This window comes from Anolis sagrei, chromosome Y (assembly GCF_037176765.1).
Source record: "Anolis sagrei isolate rAnoSag1 chromosome Y, rAnoSag1.mat, whole genome shotgun sequence".
NCBI classification, from domain to species: domain Eukaryota; kingdom Metazoa; phylum Chordata; class Lepidosauria; order Squamata; family Dactyloidae; genus Anolis; species Anolis sagrei.
This window is the reverse complement of record NC_090035.1, coordinates 67084026-67106720: the sequence shown is the minus strand read 5'-3', so window position 1 is coordinate 67106720 and position 22695 is coordinate 67084026. Positions and strand designations below refer to the sequence as shown.

At 41.9% G+C, this 22695-nt stretch overlaps 1 protein-coding gene across 1 annotated transcript; it reads left to right on the top strand.

Moving 5' to 3' along the window:
- Window positions 1-5412: 5412 nt before the first annotated feature.
- LOC137095116 (chemerin-like receptor 1) lies at window positions 5413-20187 on the top strand. Its single transcript, XM_067461395.1, has 2 exons — window positions 5413-5725; window positions 19218-20187. Exon 2 carries the CDS (start codon window positions 19222-19224, stop codon window positions 20182-20184), a length of 963 nt encoding a protein of 320 aa, XP_067317496.1. The 5' UTR covers window positions 5413-5725; window positions 19218-19221; the 3' UTR covers window positions 20185-20187.
- Window positions 20188-22695: the final 2508 nt, after the last annotated feature.

The window sequence follows — 22695 nt, the reverse complement described above, 5'->3', positions numbered from 1 at the left end:
TATTGCCGCCAGAGCCTTGAACTGTTATAAAACCAGGTGGAAAAAATGCTAAAGAAGCTTTCTTGTGCCCTGAAATTTCATCCCCGGCATTAAGGTAAGAAAAGAAGCACCTGTTAGACCTCCATCTGCAAAGCTGTTACCAAAGAGTCAGAAGAAACACTGCCAGATTTTTTTAAAAAAAGAACAAGCCAAACTAAAATGATCAAGGCTCTGGAGAACAAGCCCTATGAGGAGCAGCTTAAAGAGCTAGGCATGTTTAGTCTGCAGAAGAGAAGGCTGAGAGGAGACATGATGAGGGTCATGTGTAAATATGTCAGGGGAAGACATACAGAGGAGGGAGCAAGCTTGTTTTCTGCTGCCCTGGAGACTAGGATGCGGAACAATAGCTTCAAATTGCAGGAAACAAGATTCCACCTGAACATTAGGAAGAACTTCCAAACTGTGAGAGCTGTTCAGCACTAAGGTAAAGGTAAAGGTAAAGGTTTCCACTTGACATTAAATTCAGTCGTATCCAACTCTGGGGGATGGTGCTCATCTCCATTTCTAAGGTTGCCATTGTCTGTAGACACCTCAGGAACAGTACCTATTGATCTACTCACATTTGCATGCTAGGTTGGCAGAAGCTGGGGCTAAGAGTAGGAGCTCACCCTGCTCCCCAGATTTGAACCAGCAACCTTTTGGTCAGCAAGTTCAGCAGCTCAGTGGTTTAACCCACTGTGCCACCAGCATTCATTCCAGCAGTGGAAAAATAATAATAATAATAATAATTATTATTATTATTATTATTATTATTATTTATAGACTGCCCTATTTCACTCGAAGGGGCCCAAGGCAGTTTCCAACAAATATGGCAAACATTCAATGCCCAAAGAAAAAATATACAAACCATTTACATCAGTACAACACACATTAGACAATAGAAAACTACATAACCATAACTTAGTAATCAAAATAGCAAAAATTAAAAATAAGAAATAAAATTGGTCATGTCAGGAGTGACTTGAGAAACTGCAAGTCACTTCTGGTGTGAGAGAATTGGCCGCCTGCAAGGATGTTGCCCAGGGGACGCTCGGATGTTTTGATGTTTTATCATCCTTGTGGGAGGCTTCTCTCATGTCCCCGCATGGGGAGTTGGAGCTGACAGAGGGAGATCATCCGCGCTCTCCCCAGATTTGAACCTGTGACCTGTCGGTCTTCAGTCCTGCTGGCACAGGGGTTTAACCCACTGCACCACCAGGGGTTAATTTTAAAATTAAGTAAAAACATAATAAAATTTTGAAAAATCCTGATAAAACACACTAAAAATAAAATATAATATATGGAACTCTCTGCCCTAGACTGTGGTGGAGGCTCCTTCTTTGGAGGTTTTTGAACAGAGGCTGGATGGCCATCTGTCAGGGATGCTTTGAATGTGATTCTCCTGATTCTTGAAAGAGGTTTGGACTGGATGGCCCATGAAGTCTCTTCCAACTCTATGATTCTATGAATGACTTGAATACAGGACTCAAATGTCTGATGAAGTTACAAAGCTTCCATGCAACGGTGAATGAATACCCCTTTATTTAAAAGCATCACTCTAATTTCTCATCTGAAACCAGCACTGAGTATTAGAAAGCGTTTATTAGAAGTCATGAATATTTACATAGTAATCTCCCCATCACCATCCAAGCGCTTAAGTGGCTTTAAATACGTTAGCCAAATGGCCTTTACAACAGTTCCGCAAGGGAGGTTGCTGTAATTTATATTTCATTTTAAGTATTCACTTTTGCATCGGATTGGTTAAAATAACTGGTTCCTTGAGCCCGATTTGCAAAGGCAATGCATAAATATGACACTCCATAATGGCATCGTTATTATGCCACAGGGTATAAAAACATTATGTGCAAGCGCCAAAAGCGAAGAGAGAACTATAACTTAGACTCATTTGCCCAGTTTCCAACAAACCTCACAACCTCTGAGAATGCCTGCACTGATGTGGGCGAAACGTCAGGAGAGAATGCTTCTGGAACATGGCCATACAGCCTGGAAAACTCACAGATCGTTGCAGCTATGGGCAACTCAAAGATCGTTGCAGCTATGGGCAATCATCACACTATAGAATGAATCTACTTGTAGTTTAGTGAGGAGCTTTTAACAGCCTCACTAAAGTACAAACCCCATAATTCTGCAGGCGGCAGAAACTGGATTTAAAGTGGATTCTTTCTCTAGTGCGATGAAGTAGTGGGTCCCACATTAGAAGAGAAAAGTGGTATAAATTAAATAAACAAACAAGACTTTGTCCTCATTGGGTTGTTGTGTATTTTCTGGGCTGTATGGCCATGTTCCAGAAGCATTCTCTCCTGATGTTTCACCTACATATATGGCAGGCATCCTCAGAGGTTGTGAGGTCTTTTGGAAACTAGGCAAGTGGGATTTATATATCCATGGAATGTCCAGGGTGGGAGAAAGAACTCTGGTATGGGTTATTGTAGGTTTTTCAGACTATATGGCCATGTTCTAGTAGCATTCTCTCCCAACGTTTCACGAACATCTATGGCAGGCAGCCTCAGAGGTTGTGAGGTCTGTTGTAAACTAGGTAAGTGGGATTTATACGTCCATCGAATGTCCAGGGTGGGAGAAAGAACTCTTATCTGGGTTATTGAAGGTTTTTTCGGGCTATATGGCCATGTTCTAGTAGCATTCTCTCCTGACGTTTCATGAACATCTATGGCAGGCATCCTCAGAGGTTGTCAGGTCTGTTGGAAACTAGGAAAATTGGATTTATATATCTGTGGAATGTCCCAGGTGGAAGAAAGAACTCCTGTCTGTTGTAGTTAGATGTGCATATTTCAATTGGCCTCCTTGATTAGCATTTGATCGCCTGACAGTATTTAGGTGTGGCTTGTTACTGCCTGAGGGAATCCTTTGTTGAGAGGTGATTAGCTGTCCCTGATTGTTTCTTGTCTGGAGTTCCCCTGTGTTTGAGTGTTGTTCTTTATTTACTGTTATAATTTTAGAGTTTTTTTAAATACTGGTAGCCAGATTTTGTTCATTTTCATGATTTCTTCCTTTCTGTTGAAATTGTCCACATGCTTGTGGATTTCAATGGCTTCTGAAAACTAGGAAAATTGGGTTTATATATCTGTGGAATGTCCTGGGTGGGAGAAAGATCTCTTGTCTATTGGAGCAAAGTGTGAATGTTTCAATTGGCCACCTTGATTAGCATTTGATGGCCTGACAGTTTTTAGGTGTGCCTTGTTACTGCCTGGAGGAATCCTTTCTTGAGAGGTGATTAGCTGTACCTGATTGTTTCTTGTCTGGATTTCCCTATGTTTGAGTGTTGTTCTTTATTTACTGTTATAATTTTAGAGTTCTTTTTAATACTGGTAGCCAGATTTTATTCATTTTCATGGTTTCCTCCTTTTGTCCACCTAGCTCCAACAGACTTCTTTCTCCCACCCTGGACATTCCACACATATACAATAATGTTTTAGATTGATTTAAACCTAATGTTTTTATTCAATATGTAATTGCTTTGCTTGTTGTTGTGGCATCAAATTGTTGCCAGTTGTAAGCCGCCCTGAGTCCCCCCTTGGGGGTTGAGAAGGATGGGATATAAATATCTGAAATCATAAATATAATATAAACTCAATTTTCCTAGTTTCCAACAAACCTCACAACTTCTGAGGATGCCTTCCAAAGATGCAGGTGAAACGTCAGGAGGGAATGCTTCTAGAACATGGCCATATAGCCCAAAGAACCTACAACAATCCAGTGATTCCAGCCATGAAAGCCTTCAACAATACATTGAACTCTTGTCTGTTTGAGGCAAGTGTGAATGTTGCAAATAAAGAGCAACATTAAAAAAAAAAGAGGGGGGTACAAGACAAAAATTAATCAGGGCCAGCTAACACCTCCCAACAAAGGATCCTCCCAGACAGCAACCAGCCAGGCTTTCAAGCTGCATGGTCATTCAATGCTAATCAAGGTGGCCAATTGCAACATTCACACTTGCCTCAAACAGACAAGAGTTCTTTCTTCCACCCTGGACATTCCATAGACTTCTTTTTTCTATGTCAGGAATAACTTGAGAAACTGCAAGTCGTTTCTGGTGTGAGAGAATTGGCCGTCTGCAAGGACGTTGCCCAGGGGATGCACAGATGTTTTGATGTTTTACCAGCCTTGTAGGAGTCTTCTCTCATGTCCCCACATGGGGAGCTGGAGCTGATAGAGGGAGCTCATCCACGCTCTCCCCGGATTCGAACCTGTGACCTGTCGGTCTTCAGTCCTGCCGGCACAAGGTTTTAACTCATTGTGCCACCACAGTTATATATTCCACAGATATAGAAACCCCATTTGCCTACTTTCCAACAGACCTCACAACCTTTGTGGATGCCTGCCATAGATGTGGGCAAAACGTCAGGAGAGAATGCTTTGGGAAGATGGCCATACATTCTGGAAAACACACAACCACCCTGAGATTCCGGCTTTGAAAGCCTTCAACAACACTTTTGCCCTCCTTTCTGTTTTAAGGTTCAGTGCTTCCTCGTTCTATTATTTTGCATTGTTTTATTGTATTCCTAAGTTATTTATTTTATTGTGACATTAGTTCTATTGTTCTGTTTTTATTTTGCTGTAATGTATTACTGGGCTTGGCCTCATGTAAGCCACCCCAAGTCCCCTTTGAGGAGATAGTGGCAGGGTATAAATAAAGATTATTATTATTATTATTATTATTATTATTATTATTGACACAAAAGCACAGTATGTCACAGCAAACGGGATCTATATGCTGGATTTCGTATCACAAAATCACAAGGCGAACACTTCCCAAGCGTCTAGGACTGTGTGATGTATTTTTGAATGATGTGCGCAGATCCAAGTCAGGTGGCCTTTTGCAGTTGACAGATCGTGATTTTGTCGATGTTTATTGTTTCCAAATGCCTGCTGAGATCTTTTGGCATGGCACCCAGTGCGCCAATGACCACTGGGACCACCTGTTGTTGTTGTTGTTGTTGTTGTTGTTGTTATTATTATTATTATTATTATTATCCATCCTGTCCTCAAAAGCACTAGCTTTCCCCACTTGTTGGAAAAAGGGGGTGGATTCTGGAGGCTGTAGTCCACCAGAAGGCCATCCTGTCCAGGAAAGCTGACTCAGACGCTGACGTCCAAGTCAAATGCATTGCCACGCTGACCCTTAAACCCCGAATGTCATACTCTTAAACGTCAGCAAGACTCAATCGCAAGACTAGCTTACGAATTGGAAGAGAGGAAGGGGAGGGTAAAAAAAAAAACTTTAACCAAAGAAGGATAGATGGAGCTTATGCATTTAGGGAGGGAAGCGGAGGAAGAGACACCCCTTCCTACTGCATCAATGCTATTGGGCAGCTGAGTTCCCTCTGCATATAGAATAGCTTGCCTTTTCCAACATCAGCACTAGCTTTCCATTGCACTCTCCTTTCTCTCACACATACAAGCCCCCAACCACTTCACAGAGAACAGCTAATCCGCTTCTCTCACACTCCGTGCCGGGGCTTTCTCATGAATAGATGGAGGATCAGCCTCAGCCTTGCTCCCATCCATGGGGCTCAGGTAGTCCCACTGCCTCTGGATCGGAAAGCATCTCCTTTTCTTAGAGGGGAGAGGACCACTCGGATCTTTCCTGAACAAATGGACAGAGGAGCCAAGAGCCAGAAGACCTGTTGACCTGTTGAAAGGAGCACAGACCTCATCAAGCAGTAAGGTAGGATTCTATCAAGCTCTCTCCTTCCTCTTATTGATCTCCATTGAATGAGGATGCCTGCTTTCCTGAAACCAATTTGGCATCATGAATTGCAACGGCGATTCAGAAATTGTTTCAGACAAGCTCGCAACAATCATGGGTCGAATCTAATCTTATGTCCCCAACTTGAATAGATCGAAGGGATGAGTCACAAGTCACAGCCTGCGTATCTGGCTTGAGTCAAGGGCTAGCATTAACATAAAGGTTTTCCCCTGACTTTAAGTCCAGTCATGTCCAACTCTGGGGGTTGGTGCTCATCTCCTATTCTAAGCCAAAGAGCCAGCATTATCCGTAGATATCTTCAACGTCATGTGGCCAGCATAACTGCATGGAGCGCCATTACATCCCCACTGGAGCAGTACCTATTGATCTACTCACATTTGCATGTTTTCAAACTGCTAGGTTGGCAGAAGCTAGGGCTGAATCCGCTCCCTGGATTCAAACCTAGAATCATAGAGTTGGAAGAGACCTCATAGGCCATCCGGTCCAACCCCCTGCCAAGAAGCAGGAAAATTGCATTCAATGCACCCCCGACGGTTGGCCATCCAACCTCTGTTTAAAAGCTTCCAAAGAAGGAGCCTCCACCACACTGCGAGGCAGAGATTTCCACTGCTAAACAGCTCTCACACTTAGGAAGTTCTTCCTAATGTTTAGATGGAATCTCCTTTCTTGTAGTTTGAAGCCATTGTTCTGCATCTTACTCTCCAGGGCAGCAGAAAACAAGTTCGCTCCCTCCTTCCTATGACTTCCTCTCACATATTTATACATGGCTATCACGTCTCCTCTCAGTCTTCTTCAGGCTAAACATGCCCAGCTTTTTAAGCCGCTCCTCATAGGGTTTGTTCTCCAGACCCTTGATCATTTTAGTCGCCCTCCTTTGGACACATTCCATCTGTGACCTGCAACCTTTCAGTCAATAAGTTAGCTGTTTAACCTGCATTAGATTATAATTATAATACAAATTATTACAGCTTTGTTAAAATCAACAACAAAAGAACTAGAATTTAGTACATTGTGGCCGTAACAACAGGTGGCTTTCTAAATCTCCACACACAACATCACAAGAAACCATCCTTGCATAACTCCATACACAAGATTATGAATGCACTCACCTGTGCTCTTAAAGGTACATAAACAATGGAGCATTTGTGACTGAAGTGCAATTCTACCCCTTCAACTCCCCTTTTCTGTTATTCTCAGCTGCACCAGACTCTTTGCGTACTCACACATGGATCATAACGCTGTTACGCAGATATGCCAATCGAAGCAGGGCCATTCAATGGGTTAAGGGGAATAAAAACTCAGAAGCATTTATTCTAGCCAATTTGATCCCGAATCCATGTTCCCTAGTGTTTGGGTGATTATGTATGAAGTGCTCCAGACATTTCTTTAAGGACATTGCACACCTTTCCCCTTCTTAAGAGACTTTCCTATAGAAAAAGGGGTGTGTTCAATGGGAAAACATAGGAGGGTTACAAATGGACAACAAGATAATCTGGATCCACATTAAAATCTCAAAAGATGTAGCTGAATGATTGTGGGACAGAGCAGCAGGTGTCTGTGAGATGCTCCCAAACACCTCCAGGTGTTTTGGACTTCAACTCCCACAATTCCTAACAGCATACCTGCTGTTAGGAATTGTGGGAGTTGAAGTCCAAAGCACCCGAAGAGCCCAAGTTTGCCCATGCCTGATTTAAGGTATGGCCAGACTTTTCTTTGTTGTCCAAAATTGACATTCCAATATAAGATATACTGCTACTGGATACAGAGGCTCCACCTTTGCACTCTGTTCTGCCATATAGGAAGAGATGTTAGGCTGTATCTTCACTGTGGAATTAATGCAGTTTGACACCACTTTAATTGTCAAGGTGGAAAGCTGCCCCGAGTCCCCTTTGGGGAGATGGTGGTGGGATATAAATGAAGTTGTTTATCTATATAAATAAAAATGTAATGTTCATTTGTGGGATTAACAGAACTCAAAAACCACTGGACGAATTGACACCAAATTTGGACACAAGACACCTAACAACCTAATATGTGTCCTTCACTTAAAAAAATTGATTTTTTTCATTTTGGAGTTGTAGTTGCTGGGATTTATGGTTCACTTACAATCAAAGAGCATACTGAACCCCACCAACGATGGAACTGAACCAAACTTGGCACACAGTTCTCCCATGACCAACAGAAAATACTGGAAGAGTTTGGTGGGCAGTGACCTTTGGTTTTGGAGTTGTAGTTCAGCTACATCCAGATATCACTGTGGACTCAAACAATGAAGGATCTGGACCAAACTCTACACGAATACTCAATATGTCCAAATGTGAACACTGGTGGAGTTTGGGGGAAATAGAATCTTGATATTTAGGAGTTGTAGTTGCTGGGATTTATAGTTCACCTACAATCACAGAGCATTCTGAACCCCACAGCAACGCGTGGCAGGGGACGGATTTTTATTATTATTATTATTATTATTATTATTATTATTATTATTATTATTATTGGAATCCTGGGATTTGAAGTTTGAAAAAACACCAGCCCTCTTTGGCAAAGAAGGCTGAAGAACTGATAAAACTACAATTCTCATGATTCCATAGCATGGCAATTAGAGTGGTGTCAAACTACATCCATTCTACTATGTAGATGCATAACTAGTTACTTGCTAGCTTCAACAAAAAGGGGGTGGATAAGGGTTTTTTGGAATGTCATGCGTAATGATAACAAACCACACATGGCTGGGATGTGTTGTGGATACAACAAAAGGGCTTAAAAGTGCATTTACACCATTCTAGTTTCCTTTTTCACCTGTACATAAATCATAATTCAAACTTTTCCCTTTCCCTCCCAAATTACCAATTCATCAATTTGCACCCAATGACTCTGAAGGCCAAGGTTTGAAACCCCATTGGGCTGGTCACACTTGCTCAACCTCCAGCGATAGGTGCCCTTTAGGGCTGCCACAAGTTGAAAACGACATTGACAGAAGAAACTGTTGAATGGAAGGGATTAAAATACATGTTGCAAATAACTTTTAAAAAAATATTATAGTGTACGATCTCATTAATTAATTGCTCCTCTGGGGCCTGCCTTTGTTTGCCTGCCTTCTGTACCCTGAAACAGCTGGGTGCACATCCATTAGCAGACCTTAATGGGTCTTGGCAGCTCTGGAGCACGTGGCAGGTTGTTCCCCAGGCGGTGGCGCATCTTTGTGAGTGATGATTATTAGCAGCACTCTTCCCCTTCATAGGCAGAAGGACTGATGGACGAGCATCATCAAGGAAACATTATTAGAACATTTGGAATGCTTGGAAGCTTCCTTGAGTCCCCTCGGGGAGATAAGGCGGCCTATAACTAAAGTATTATTATTATTATTATTATTATTATTATTATTATTATTATTGGAGGCGTAACAAGCTGCTCCTCCCAGGAGAAGGGAGGAAAGACTTGATGCTGCTCCACCACCTTCTGACTTGGACTGCAGCTCCCATCATCTCCAACAGCAGGTAGGTGAAAGAGGGGAGTGTGTGCTCGAGGCTGGTGGGACATCCATCTCCATGGGCTTTATGGGATGCTCTCCCTTCTGTTGACATCCATCCACCTGGGATCCTCTCCCTTTTGTTTTGGACTACATCTCCCATCATCTCCAACTCCCAGGTTTTGAGGAGAGATTTTGCTTAAGGCTGATGGGACATCCACCCCTGTTGGCTTGAATATATTCATTTCTATTTTAGACTGCAGCCCCCATCATCTCTGACTATAGCTGCTGGGGGGCATTTACTTTGAAGCTGTTAGGGTAACCATTCTTCTAGGCTTGATGGGATGCTCTCCTTTCTGATTTGGACTGAAGCTTCCATAATCTCTGAACTGGAAGTAGTCTGGGAAGATTTCATTTGAGACTGATGGGACATCCTTCACTCCTGGATACTCTCCCTTTTATTTTGGATTGCAGCTCCCATCATTTCCAAACTCAGGTTTTGGGAGTTGATTTCTTTTGAAGCTAATGGGACATTCAGCCCTATGGGCCTGAATTCTCTTCTTTCTGGGTTGGTGTGAGTTTTCCAGGCTGTATGGCCATGTTCCAGAAGCATTCTCTCCTGATGTTTGGCCAACACATGGCCATAAAACCCTTAAAACTCACAGCAACCCAGTGATTCCAGCCATGAAAGCCTTCAAGAATGCATTGAACAGCTCTCCTTTCTGGTTTGGACTTCTGCTCCCATCATCTCTGTCCACAAACGTGGGGAGATTTTGTTGGAGGCTAATGGGACATCTGCCCCCATTGATTTTATAGGATATTTACCTTTCTGTTTTGGACTATATCTCCCAACACCTTCTGACTGCAGATGATGGAGAGATATCCTGTTTGAAGTTGATGGGACATTCTTGTTGTTGTTTTTGTTGTTACAATTGTTACATTATTATTATTATTATTATTATTATTATTATTATTATTATTATTATTTCCATCCTGCTTTATCTCTCTGAAAAAGAGAAACCCAAAATGACATGTAGGGGAAACATTTGGAGGAATATAGTGCTGCTGCAAGGTGATGTTGGGCAGCTAAAATCAATTGTTAAACAATAGAGTCTGTCTGCAATCTATGCATATATATTTGGCAGCAAGCTTCACTGAACACATGGAAGGCAAGTCATAGTAAACATTGCGCTTATATCTATCATCATATTTATGAATTTTTCAAACTAATGACTGGCGAATGTACTGGAAAGGAAAATGGTTTCCCTTGGAACTGGAAAGACCAGTATCCACTAATTGCAGTGATGCAAAAGTGTCTAAACACATAGAAATTCAATGTATACATACAAATACAAATGTCAGTAAAACATAGGATTGTCATATTCACATTAAACAGAAATAATTTGTTCTTTTCTCAAAAGATGGGGGAAAAATCCTCTTTCCATGTGTGGAAATAGTTCTTGTTTACTTTACTACAGATGAGTAGACTCCAAATCCTTGCACAGTAAATGTCCTATTTTCTTTATTACACAAGAGTGGACTCCAACATTCAACTGGTCTTCATCAGGTAGTCTTCATCAGGTAGTTGGGTCTATAAACAGTACTTTCCTTGCCATCCATTTGCAAGTAGCCAAAATTAATTCAGGTTTAGCATCTCTTATCTGGAATTCTGAAATCCCCCCAAAATCCAAAATTGGCCACATGGGTAAAATGTTTACTTTCTGTTGCTTCGATGTACACAAAGGTTGTGCACATATCTTTTCGTATGTGCATAAGGGTTTTATGAAATATAAATTTACTTTATGTTTACACTTGGGTCCCATCTACAAGATAGCTCACTATGTATGTATGTACTATGTATGTATGTATGTATATGTATATGTATATATATATATATATATGTATATGTGTGTGTGTGTGTGTGTATACACACACACACACACTAGCTGTACCTGCCATGCGTTGCTGTGGCTAGCCTTCCCTCCCTCTTTCTCTCCTTCTTTCTTTCTCTCCATCCTTTCCTCTCTCTCCTTCCTTCCTTCTCTTTTTTCCTTCCTTCCTTCCTTCATCTCCTTTCTTCCTTCTCTACCTATTCTTCGACTGTAACTCCCAGCAGTCCTCCTGATTGATCTATCTACCTACTATCTATGTCTATCTAATCTATCTATCTTATCTATCTGGAGAATTGCTGGGAGTTGCAGTACAGGAATAGGAAATAGGACATATGTATGGATTGGGATGCTCTCAAAGAAATCCAAGGAGAAGCAAGCTTGCAGCTTGGAAGCAGTGCATTTGGAGCATCCTCTTCCCCTAAAGGGTCTGGTCTAGGGGATGCTGGGAGTGGTTGTTTTCACGCATGTGCTGTATCGTCATTTAGCTTTTTTGAGAGGGGTTTATGAGTGATGGTCATTCATTGGTCCGTTAGGGATGTAGTGTCCAAATTTTGTGTCAACTTGTTCAGTGGTTTTTGAGTTAGGTAAATCCCACAAATTAACATTACATTTTTATTTATATAGATGAATATACAAATATTACAATTTCTGGAAAAAAATTCCAAAATCCAAAACACTTCTTGGCCCAGGCATTTCTATCAGGGAATAATCAGCATGCAGTAATCAACCTGCTTGATTTTTAAAAAATCGTTTCTGCCCTCCCCCTCCCCCCCCCCAAAAAAAACAACAAATAAAGGTACCAACGTTTTGGGAAGTACAAAAATAGTATTTGGGTTCCATCCTCAAATGTTGAAAGCTAATATAGGTGTCCAGGAGTCTTAGCCAACACCACCCTTTTTCCATTTTTAAAATAAATATCAGGAAGATAAAATACAATGGCACTGGATTGGCCTTTAACAATTGGCAGTTCTTATTACTCATGTCCCTTATCACTCTCCATGGAAATGTAAGATAAATGAGGTGGGAGAGAAGAGATGTGCTGAAGTTGAATTTTTAATAACCTTGCTCTTTTCAACAGTGGGACTACCATCATGTTGTAGTTATATACCCTATTATTTTTGCACCAGTGAGAAGCTGTAAACACAGTGCAGCCTAGGAGACTTTACAGCAAAGATGTACTATTTGGTGTATTTGCAAATATACAAACAATGGACAGGGCACTTCTTATTAGTTGTGACCATTTTAAGTGTGATTTCATTTTTGATTGACTAGAAACAGAAAAAGACCACCATTGTTTCATGCAATAATTTGTGGTTTGTGGAACCCAACAGGACTTCTTGATCCTTGTGCAAAAGCCTGTTTGTGGTATGTTTTCTCAATTTCAGCAGTATTATATTAGGGAAAATGGAGTCAATGGCCCAAACTAGCACTGGTGTTCATGTAGACCTCCAAAAGTCATTGGATTGCAGCTCCCAATATTCCTCACTATTGCTATGCTAGTGGAAGCAGTTGGATATTGTAGTCAGACAACCTCTGAAGGGCCACATGATCCTGATGCTGACCTATATCCAGTGGCTCAATTGTAACTTGGTTACACCTAGGTTAGTTCTGGAGTTTGAATAGTTCTATTCTGCTTGCGGTTTAACACACAGCCTCCAGCATTCCTGATTTCCCAGTGAATTCTCTGCCTTTAAAATGTCCTAGTTTCTCACTCCCATTTTCGCCTTTCTACAGTTTACTTCAATCTCTGCAAATTGAGTTTAAAGTACTATAACAGTTCATATTTTATTAACTCAGTGGAGGGAAAAATATGAGAGGAGAGGAGGAGTGGATAGGATCTCACTCTCCCTGGAAACTCAGGCAAAAGCAAACTGCTACAGTGTCTCCTTGCTTGTGAGTTCTTCCACATGAGCAACTTTTGCCATCTTGACTATGCTCTAATGTTACTTGACCATATGTGTCCCGGTTTCCATCTGGAAATTGTTGGTGGTTATGCTAGCAATAGGTAGCCATAAATATCCTAAACACAACATATCCTATCAGATCTTGGAAGCTAAGCTGGAACAGTCCTAATCAATACCTGGATAGGGGTCTTCCAATGAATCCCAGGTACCATAGGATGTATTTCAGAGGAAGGAATTAGAAAACCACTTGTGAGTATACCATGCTTCGGAAAACCCTGGGAAATGCATGGGATCACCATAAGTCAACAGGTGATTTGAAAGCACATAGACACAAACTTGCTTGCAATTGGATCCAGATTTTAAATTGTTGTTAAGGTAAAGGTTTTCCCCTGACATTAAGTCCAGTCATGTCCGACTCTGTGAGTTGGTGCTCATCTCCATTTCTAAGCCAAAGAGCCGGCGTTGTTCTTAGACACCTCCAAGGTCATATGGCCAGCATGACTGCATGGCGTGCCGTTACCTTCCTGCCATAGCGGTACCTATGGATCTACTCACATTTGCATGCTTTCAAACTGCTAGGGTGACTTGTGACCTTTTGGTTAGCAAGTTCAGCAGCTCAGTGGTTTAACCCACTGTGCCATTGGGGGCTCCATATGGTCCCATAACCTTGGAGCAAATAAGATTCATCATGATGACTTGATTTCCTTTCAGCATCACCACTCCCTTCAGTGTCATTGTGGTTTGTCACAGAGCGATTCCTCTGAAACCCAGGAGGAACCAGTTAACAACCAAAATTAAGTCATTTCAGAGTTTACCAGTGGATATTGAAATCTTCCCCTCATCCTTGCAGCACAGGCATTAAAAATAAATAAAAAACTTAAAAGAAAGAGATCTTAACTTGAGAGCTCCTCTGCCTTTAGCATCAGCCTGATAGACAGAAAGAAGCAAGTACTGTTTTGTGATCCAGGGAGAAACAGTCAGGGGTCTTTCATCTCAAGTTCTGTGCTAGACTCCTGTTTTTTTTTTAAATGGCAATGATAGTCTCTCGCCAGGATTTGGCTGCCTACCTCCCTCCTCCCTTCTTTGTTTGTTTCCAGATAATGTGTCTCTGGTTGTTTAACAGCACCTGGAATCAGATGGAAGAGAAGTTACACAACACAGAAAATCTCAAGGTCCCAGCTAGACCCAGGAGGGCAGATGCAACAATAGCTGTATAAATAATAAAACTACAGCTGCAGTTGCATAACCAGATCACAGCATTATGATAAATCTTACAGCAGCGTGGAGACTAGGAGAGCGAACATTAAAGGTCTTCAGATCTGCAGGTTGACTACATTTGAAATGCTAACATCTAAACTAGGTAGTAGATTAGAAATCCATCAGTTTTCCTCTCTCTTTCTCAGAGACCCCTGGGATCACCCACTCCAGCCCCCTGCCATGTAGGAATACATAATCAAAGCACTCCTGACAGATGGCCTTCCAGATTGTTTTAAAAACTCTACAGAAGGAGACTCCACACTCTATCCTTTTCAAAACCACAGCCTTACAGTAAAAAATCTACAATGCTGCCATCTGTACCCAAAGTAGAAGCAGGGGACTTTGGTTGTTGCTGAAACCAATTGGGCTGCAGTCAAATATGTACAGGGCCAGAGTCATCAAAAGTGTCGGGCCACATCTTTTTTTCTGCCAGACTCTTACCTCTTATTCCTTTCCAAGAGGTGACTAAGGTAGGAAACAGAGCCAATTCACTGTAATTTTGAAGTCCTAAAATTAAATGTATGCAGTTAAGTCTAGTGTTTACCCATTTTTGAGCAAACATGCTGCAATTGAAGTTTAGAATATATTTACTTTTACAGTTTGAAGAGAAAAGGAAAGAAAACTTCATCATTTTATTCCTCTCTGTTTTGTAATCTTTTGTGCTGAAATATGGCGTGCCGGTTGGGTTTAGGAGAAAGGAAGGAAGTCTCCAAACTTGGACACACTTTCAGATTCTAAAAGCTTTTAAATTTGTTTCTCAGATTTGAATGAGGTGAGAACTTTTTTTTACTGTCTAACAGGCTTGTTCTTTTGGGGTAAACCTTGCTTCATTTTATGTCCTGGCTTTTGTTGGAGGCCACAATCAATTTTTGAGAGTCTCCCAAAATTGGAAGGGTTGTTTTCTGTTTGGGGACTTAAAATTTGGACCATAATTGGGGGGATTCCCACCCACTGGCTCCCTTTGATGGTGTTCTTACCTGGCACCTGCTTTTTCCCCTCTCGAGTAAGAGGCACTCAGCTGCAGGCCTACATGCCTGCCAGCCGCAACACAAGTCCCACCACACTCTCTGAGAGTGTGTGTGTTGAAGCTGGCCAAAATTGCCTCCCTGCCTGCATGTAGGCAGGCCTGGAGGTCGGTTGCAGGCATGTTCTGGGTCCTGCCACACATGCTTTTGGAGAGTGTGGTGGGGCCTGCAGGCAGGCTTGGAGTGCACCTGCAGTTGAGCACTAGACCTGACTGCACGCCCTGCCACACTCTCCAAGAACGTGTGTCGCGGGGTTTGTAGGCAGGTCTGGAGCATGCCTGCAGCCAAGCTCCAGGTCTGCCTACACACAAGCAAGTAGGCAATTTCAGCTCAACATGAAAGCATGTTTTTGTGTTGAGCAGATTTCTGTGTGGGGAGGGGGCTTCCCATTTCGTGCTTCCAAAGAAACACAGGACACAAAAGAAATGGCAGAAACAGCAGGTAATTAATATTACACACATGTCTACTGTCCAGCTTCTTCCTCTTGCTCATTTCCTTCCTGGGCTTATTTAGGTCTAATTCACTAACAAGTTCCTATATCTTTGGTTAGCAAAGGATAGAAATTTTCTCCTGGCTTTGCCAAAATGAATGTACACTGCACAATCCACTCTTGAAGGTTTGTATACTCAACAGATCATATCTCTCTATTCCACACAAACCCTGACTCTTTGATGGTACTCATATGCTGCTATGCACCTAAGTTGGCCACTTCAGCCGGCCTTGTGGTCGGACCACTGATTCCTCCAGCATCCCCTCCTCTCTTGTGCCATCTCTTGGCAACGGAAGCTCTCTCTGATCCCATGGCAACTCTCTCATTTTGTACCGAGGTTCATTTATTGATGCTTCTCTCCACTTTGTGCAATAGTTCCAGCTATGTAGAAGTTACGCGGTAACCAGAGCAACTGAGATTGCCCTTGAGAATTTCAATTACAGATAGGAGGGGAAGGAGCGGTTAGTTTGCACAATGTGGTGGGTGCGTGGGAGGGGAGCAATGGAGTTGAGGTGAGCCCTGTCACCTTGGGGGGGAAAATCCCAGGTGTTTTGACTCTACCAGTGACTCCTGCCCTCTTTTTCCTGTGGCCTTTAGTTTTTCCCATGTCAACAGGATGATTAATCAATCTGCACTGGGTTTCAAACTTTAGAGTAATTCTCCATGGTGCTGAACTACATCCCCAAATAGGTTCAGCCAAGCGTAGTTTTACCATGCAACAACTGACGTGTGAACCACCTGCACCCCCTTCACTAATAGACACAACTTCCAATTGGTTGGGCACGTGCAGCATGGTTTTCACCTCCTTCTGCAGACTCTGGGGCAGCATTAAACTGAGGAGCAGTGAATGAGTAGAGAAGCTGAAAAGTTGATGTAATGGCTCATAATGCCTTCCGCAGACTTTTAGATTCAGAAAGCATAGTAAGGGGCATGGTTTATATGGTGCAGTGGGGATTAATTAACTCTTGGTGAGTCACTCAGGAAGTCTAGAGGGTGAGGAAGTGCCAATCTCCAGTATGCAGTTCTGTGCCAATGTCATTCCCAAAGCTAAGATCACAGCACTCTGAAGTTTAACACTGAGGAGTTTAGACATGAATAGAAGGAAGAAATAGAATGTTTCATACATTTTCAGTCTCTTGATGTACTACTATTTAGATTTAAAAGAAGTTGACATGGATGTAGGTACCACTAAATCTCTTTTGGGAAAATGCTGTTTGGCTCTTCTTATATTGGTAAGGAAACGTGGACAGACACATGAGATGCCGTTGTTCCTGAAAGTGGCTTGTTTTTTATCAGAGGTGATTATTTGAATGAACTAATATCTGGGGTGCTCTCACGGGACTACCATTACACACAGAGATAGATTTTACACATACATCACAGTTTTTAAAGTTTGAGCATCTTAAACATACTCTACAAATTGAGTGCTAATCTATCCGAATGCCAACTCTTACTAAATTAATTGAGTACCCCATAAGCAATCCCCCAAAAATGGGTTTGCATTCACCATACAGCCTGGGTTTTAAGTCAACCTACTCTAAACATGTTATTGTTTATTCATTCAGTCACTTCCAACTCTTCGTGACCTCATGAACCAGCCCACGCCGGAACTCCCAGCTCCTTCAAGGTCAAGCCAGTCACTTCAAGGATACCATCCATCCATCTTGCCCTTGAACTCTTCCTTTTTCCTTCCATTTTCTCCAGCATTATTCTCTTCTCTGAGCTTTCCTGTCTTCTCATTATGTAGCCAAAGTACTTCATCATTGCCTCTAATATCCTTCCTTCCAATGAGCAGTCAGGCATTATTTTCCAGAGTATGGACTGATTGGATCTTCTTGTGTTCCAAGACACTCTCAGAATTTTCCTCCAGAACCACAGTCCAAAAGCGTCTATCTCCCTTCACTCAGCTTTCCTTATGGTCCGGCTATTGCATCCATAGGTTACTACGGGGAATATCATTGCTTGAACTATGCAGACCTTTGTTACCAGTGTGATGTCTCTACTCTTTACTCCACTGTTCACTCCAAATATATCTGTGCAATTTTGTAAAAAGCCTTCAAGCCATTTTCACCTAATGAAAGCCGCAAATAGAAATTTATTTTTTGATATACAGAATTTTGAAAATGGTTGGTGCTCATGTATTTTTGAGCTATAAATTTAAAACATGGAGAATGAACAGATGGGCAATGCAATTTTATGTCCTTGCTGGAATAAAGAGGTTTATGCTTCAAGGCTGGAAAATAAGTACCTAGCACTCAGTAGTTTGAAGACTTGACTATTTTGCCTGCATGTTTTCTACAGATTTTTTTGTGGGCATCATTTTGCTATATGGACTGCTTATAGTAACTCATAAATTTAATTTTTACAATATATTTCTCCCTCACTTTGTTGGTTTGATGATTAATAATTTTATTTTATTTTAATTCTTACTTCCCCACCTTCTTTTTTGACAGCGTTGCCCTTGGAGTAGGGCATATATTCCAGTATGCTATGGACATACAGTAAATTGTGGTGGGCAAACTCTGCACCAGCATGACTTACTGCCTTGAGTGTTTGACCAAGGTGCTAGGAGACCAAGGTTCCCATCCCAGTTCAACCATAGAAACACATCTCAGGAAGGCCACACTCCCCGAGCCTGAGAAAAGCAATAACAAGCTCCTTCTGAATAAATCCTGCCAAGAAAACCTAGAAATCGTGCCGCCAAATAATTAGATCCTAGAGCAAATGAAGCCTGAACCTTCCCTAGAAACTGAAATGTCTAAGTGCTGTCTGTTATACTTTGGCCACATCATGAGAAAACAGGTCTCATTAGAAAGACAATGTTCCTTGTGAAGCTAGAAGGTAGAGGGTGGGGAGATCAATCAAGGAAGCCATTGCTCTGACGTGGACAACAGGGCTGTTGATAAGTGGATGATGTTGAGGTCTCTATTAAGTCAACATGATGGAAGGTAATACAGTGTCATAAGAAGTTGAGGTTGACCTGAAAACTCTGAAACCTAGGGGCCAATCCTCACCTTCTGCTCTCACTATAGGTTCACTAAAAAAACAAGAAGGTGGAAATTATTTTTAAAACTTCTGAGGATATCTGCCATAGAAGTGGGTAAAACATGAGGAGAGAATGTTTCTGGAACATGGCCATACAGCCTGGAAAACTCACAGCAACCCTATTAGAAACCTTTATTAGTGGTTGAAGAAGAATTGGAGGGCTGCACTTTGTGTTAAAGGTGAATTTATAGCCTTGGAGGCCACCATAAACCATAAATATCTTTCTTTTTTTTGCCTAATGAGGGAATGGGCAGAAGAGGATTTAGGGGCCACAGAAATGGGTAAAGAGGACACATGTGGTCCATTGCCCTTCATAGATAGAGTTACATGCAAGCTTAATTTTTCCCCTTTCTTTCTCTTTTTGGCAGGGAGATGTCCGCAAGCCCAGCAGCCAACAGTTCAGCTTCCTCTCTGGTCCTGGGGGAGAGCACTGTGCGTAACATTGTAAAGATCATCACGGGTGTGATCTTCAGCTTTATCCTCCTGGCTGGAGTGACCGGGAATGGGATAGTTTTGTGGGTCACTGGCCTGAAACTCCGTTGGACATCCAATACAGTCTGGTTCTTCAACCTCGCCTTGGCTGACTTGGCCTCCACCTCTCTGATTTTTGTGACCATCCTATACTTGGCCTTGGATCTGCACTGGCCCTTTGGATCCGTGGCCTGCAAGGTGGCCAACTGCCTTTTTGGGCTTAGTGTGTGTAGCGGCGTGCTCTTGCTCAGTTCCATTAGTGTGGACCGCTGTGTCCTTGTAGTGGCCCCTGTCTGGTGCCAAAACTACCGCACGCCCCGCCTCACTTGGGGGGCATGTGGGTTTCTCTGGCTGCTCTCCTTGGCTTTCTTTGTCCCCAGCTGCTACTTCTTCACTGAGGTCTCACTAGAAAAGAACAACCGGAGCTCCTGCAACAATCTGGATGTCTTCCAGGACTGGCAGGAAGCTGAAGTCCTCACCATTTGCATCTTTCTCTATCAATTCCTCCTGCCTTTATTGGTCATCTCCATCTCCTACACAATCTTGGTGGTGACCATGCACAAGAAGAAGCTCAACAAATCCAGCAAGCCTTTTTTGGTAGTCACCAGAGTGGTCTTCTGCTTTTTCATGTGTTGGCTGCCCTATCATGCCTTGGCTTTGGCAAGGATCTCCATGGACACGGTGCCAGATTCCGTGCGCCTGGTAGCCATCCCCCTCTCCAAGTGCCTTGCCATGTTCAATAGTTGCATCAATCCTTTGCTCTATGTCTTTGTGGGGCAGGAATTCCAGGATGCAGTAAGGAGGTCCTTGCTGCAGGTCTTCAGGACAGCTTTTGAGGAGGCACCCATGGCAGCCAATCTCTGAGAAGCAAAGGGGAGTCTCGCTTTCTTGAGATCTCATTAGTGGAAGGAAAACCATCTTCTGGTTACAACTAACCACAGTTTGGCCTTTTGCTACTAGCTACTGCCACCCTACTGTGGAGGACAGAACCCACTGTAAAGAAATGGGGAACCTGCAATCCTATAGGTATTATTGTACTACAGCACCCATCATCCCTGACAATTGGTCACACTTCTGGGACTGATGGGGGGTGGAGTGCAACAATATCACAGGGTCCACTAGTTCTCTTAACACCTCTTTAAGCAAGCGTATCACTTAAACTCTGGATCAAAGTACTGTGAAGCCAAAATCTACAAAATTAATAGATACCAATTTTTCAAAAACTTTGAAAAGCATCAACATTATTCAGTTTATGCTTGTGATAGGAAGGAACCCAACAATGAACTCAGGCTCCTCATTCTGCACTCCTAAGATTTCTCCCAAGATGATCCATCTTTCTTCAAGCGTAGCAAGGGCTAGCAACCTGACTTTTAAAAAGAAGAGAAAACAGAAAGTCATAGGATTTTCATAGTGTCACAGGATGCCACCTTTGGCAACCATTATGCTATTTATGTACACAGAGAATTTCTGAAAATGGGCAGATCTGGTGAAAAGAGACTTCTGAACCAGCATTAATGCCAGCTTCTTGGTCCAATTGCACAATGTAACCCTATCAGGTCTAATCTGTAGTAAATCAAATGAATTAAATGGGAATGGCCTGGCAAGTGTGTGAGATTGTAGTCTTAAGTTTGTGTCCTTCCCTACTCTGCCTTATCTTAGTCTTATAACCTGGCCACTCTGTTTCGGTATGTGGAATTGGGAAAAGAGTGACACACCTATGCCGATATGCCACTCTTGAAAATAGTCATCAAGGCAAGATCAATTTATTTCACTGCAAAAAAATTAATAATAATCTAACTGACAACTTAAATACCTATTTTAAAAGTGCATTCCTATTAGTCAATTCACTCTTTTGGTAGATCATACATTCACAGGCCACTCAGGGGAGTATGGATATAATAATACAATAAAACTTTATTTATATTCCGCTCTATCTCCCCAAAGAGACTCAGGGCAGATTCCAAACATAACAATCAAACATTCAATGCCTGAATACAACAACAATACATCCATACTAATAAAATGTGTGCAACCCAACATATAAATACGAGTTATAACTTAACAAACTAAAATTAAATAAAAAGCACAGCCTGTTATAACAGACATAAGACAAAATGTCAAACATCAAATGGAAACAATAATTTCCCATTTCCTTGGGGCAAATTGGTTAATCATATCTATGGAGGAGCTCAGGGCTGCAAAAATAGCCTTAGATGGCCTTTGATGACTCCAGGTACCTACAGAAACACCCATTTCTGAAGATCTGGGCTCAACATTTTTTTTTTCGTGTCAGGAGTGACTTGGTGTGAGAAAATTGGCCGTCTGCAAGGAATAGTCTGAAGTTCAGTCAGTCAGTCAGTCAGTAGCCTTTATTTCGGTCAACAAACCATCGACTAAGTCAAGTGAAAGTAGAATAATGAAATACAACATTTAAGTAATTAAGAACATCACATTTGGCTTATGATTAATGAAAACAAGTATCACCATTTGCTATCAGTTGAATGACTGAAGTCTGAAGTTCTGATGTTTTACCATCCTTGTGGGAGGCTTCTCTCATGTCCCCACAAGGGGAGCTGGAGCTGACAGAGGGAGCTCATCCATCTGCTCCCCGGATTCAAAACTCAAACCTGTTGGTCTTCAGTCCTGCCAGCATAAAGGAGCTCCAAGCTCAACATTAACCTCAGCAACAGTAGTTTTGCTCTGTATGGACCCTCTAAACACCAGCAGATTATTCGTTGTGTCTGAAACTGAAAAATAGGCAGGGCAGGTATGAAGAATATGTTTACTTTGGATGACTTGAGAACATCCAAGCATCCTGAAGTTTTTATTGACTGAAGCTATAAGCCTGTGTGGATTTCTCAGCTTTGAAACTTCCCAGTGCATTTGTGTTTTGCTTTGGTTTTTACTTCCATCAAGAGGGCTAGGAACTTGATCTTTACGAAAGGGACAAGTGACAATTGGTCAAATATCTTAATGACATCACTGAAGAAAAATGCACAAAATGCTTTTTGGTTATGATCCTCATGCTGTCTTTAGCAAATGTTTGGTAAATATCCCCTCTCTAATCTCTTTTCCTTCTCAATATCCCTTTCTTTGGTTTGTTTTGTGTCTCTGTGTGTGCATTGGGACCTTTGTTGGTTTGTCTCAATCTACATTTAGGAAAACTGACATGAAGTGTGTAAAGTTGCTGATTTCTGCTTATGTGTCATTTTCAAGCCTAATATTTCAGCATGGATCAGGGATAAAAAGCCAAGCCATCCAACAACTGATTGCAGAAAGCAAAACGTGTTAAATCGATGGTTTTGGAGGAGCAACCAATCAGTAGAAAGTGCCTGAATTGTAAACCAAATGATGCAGAATCCCTAGGATTTGGCT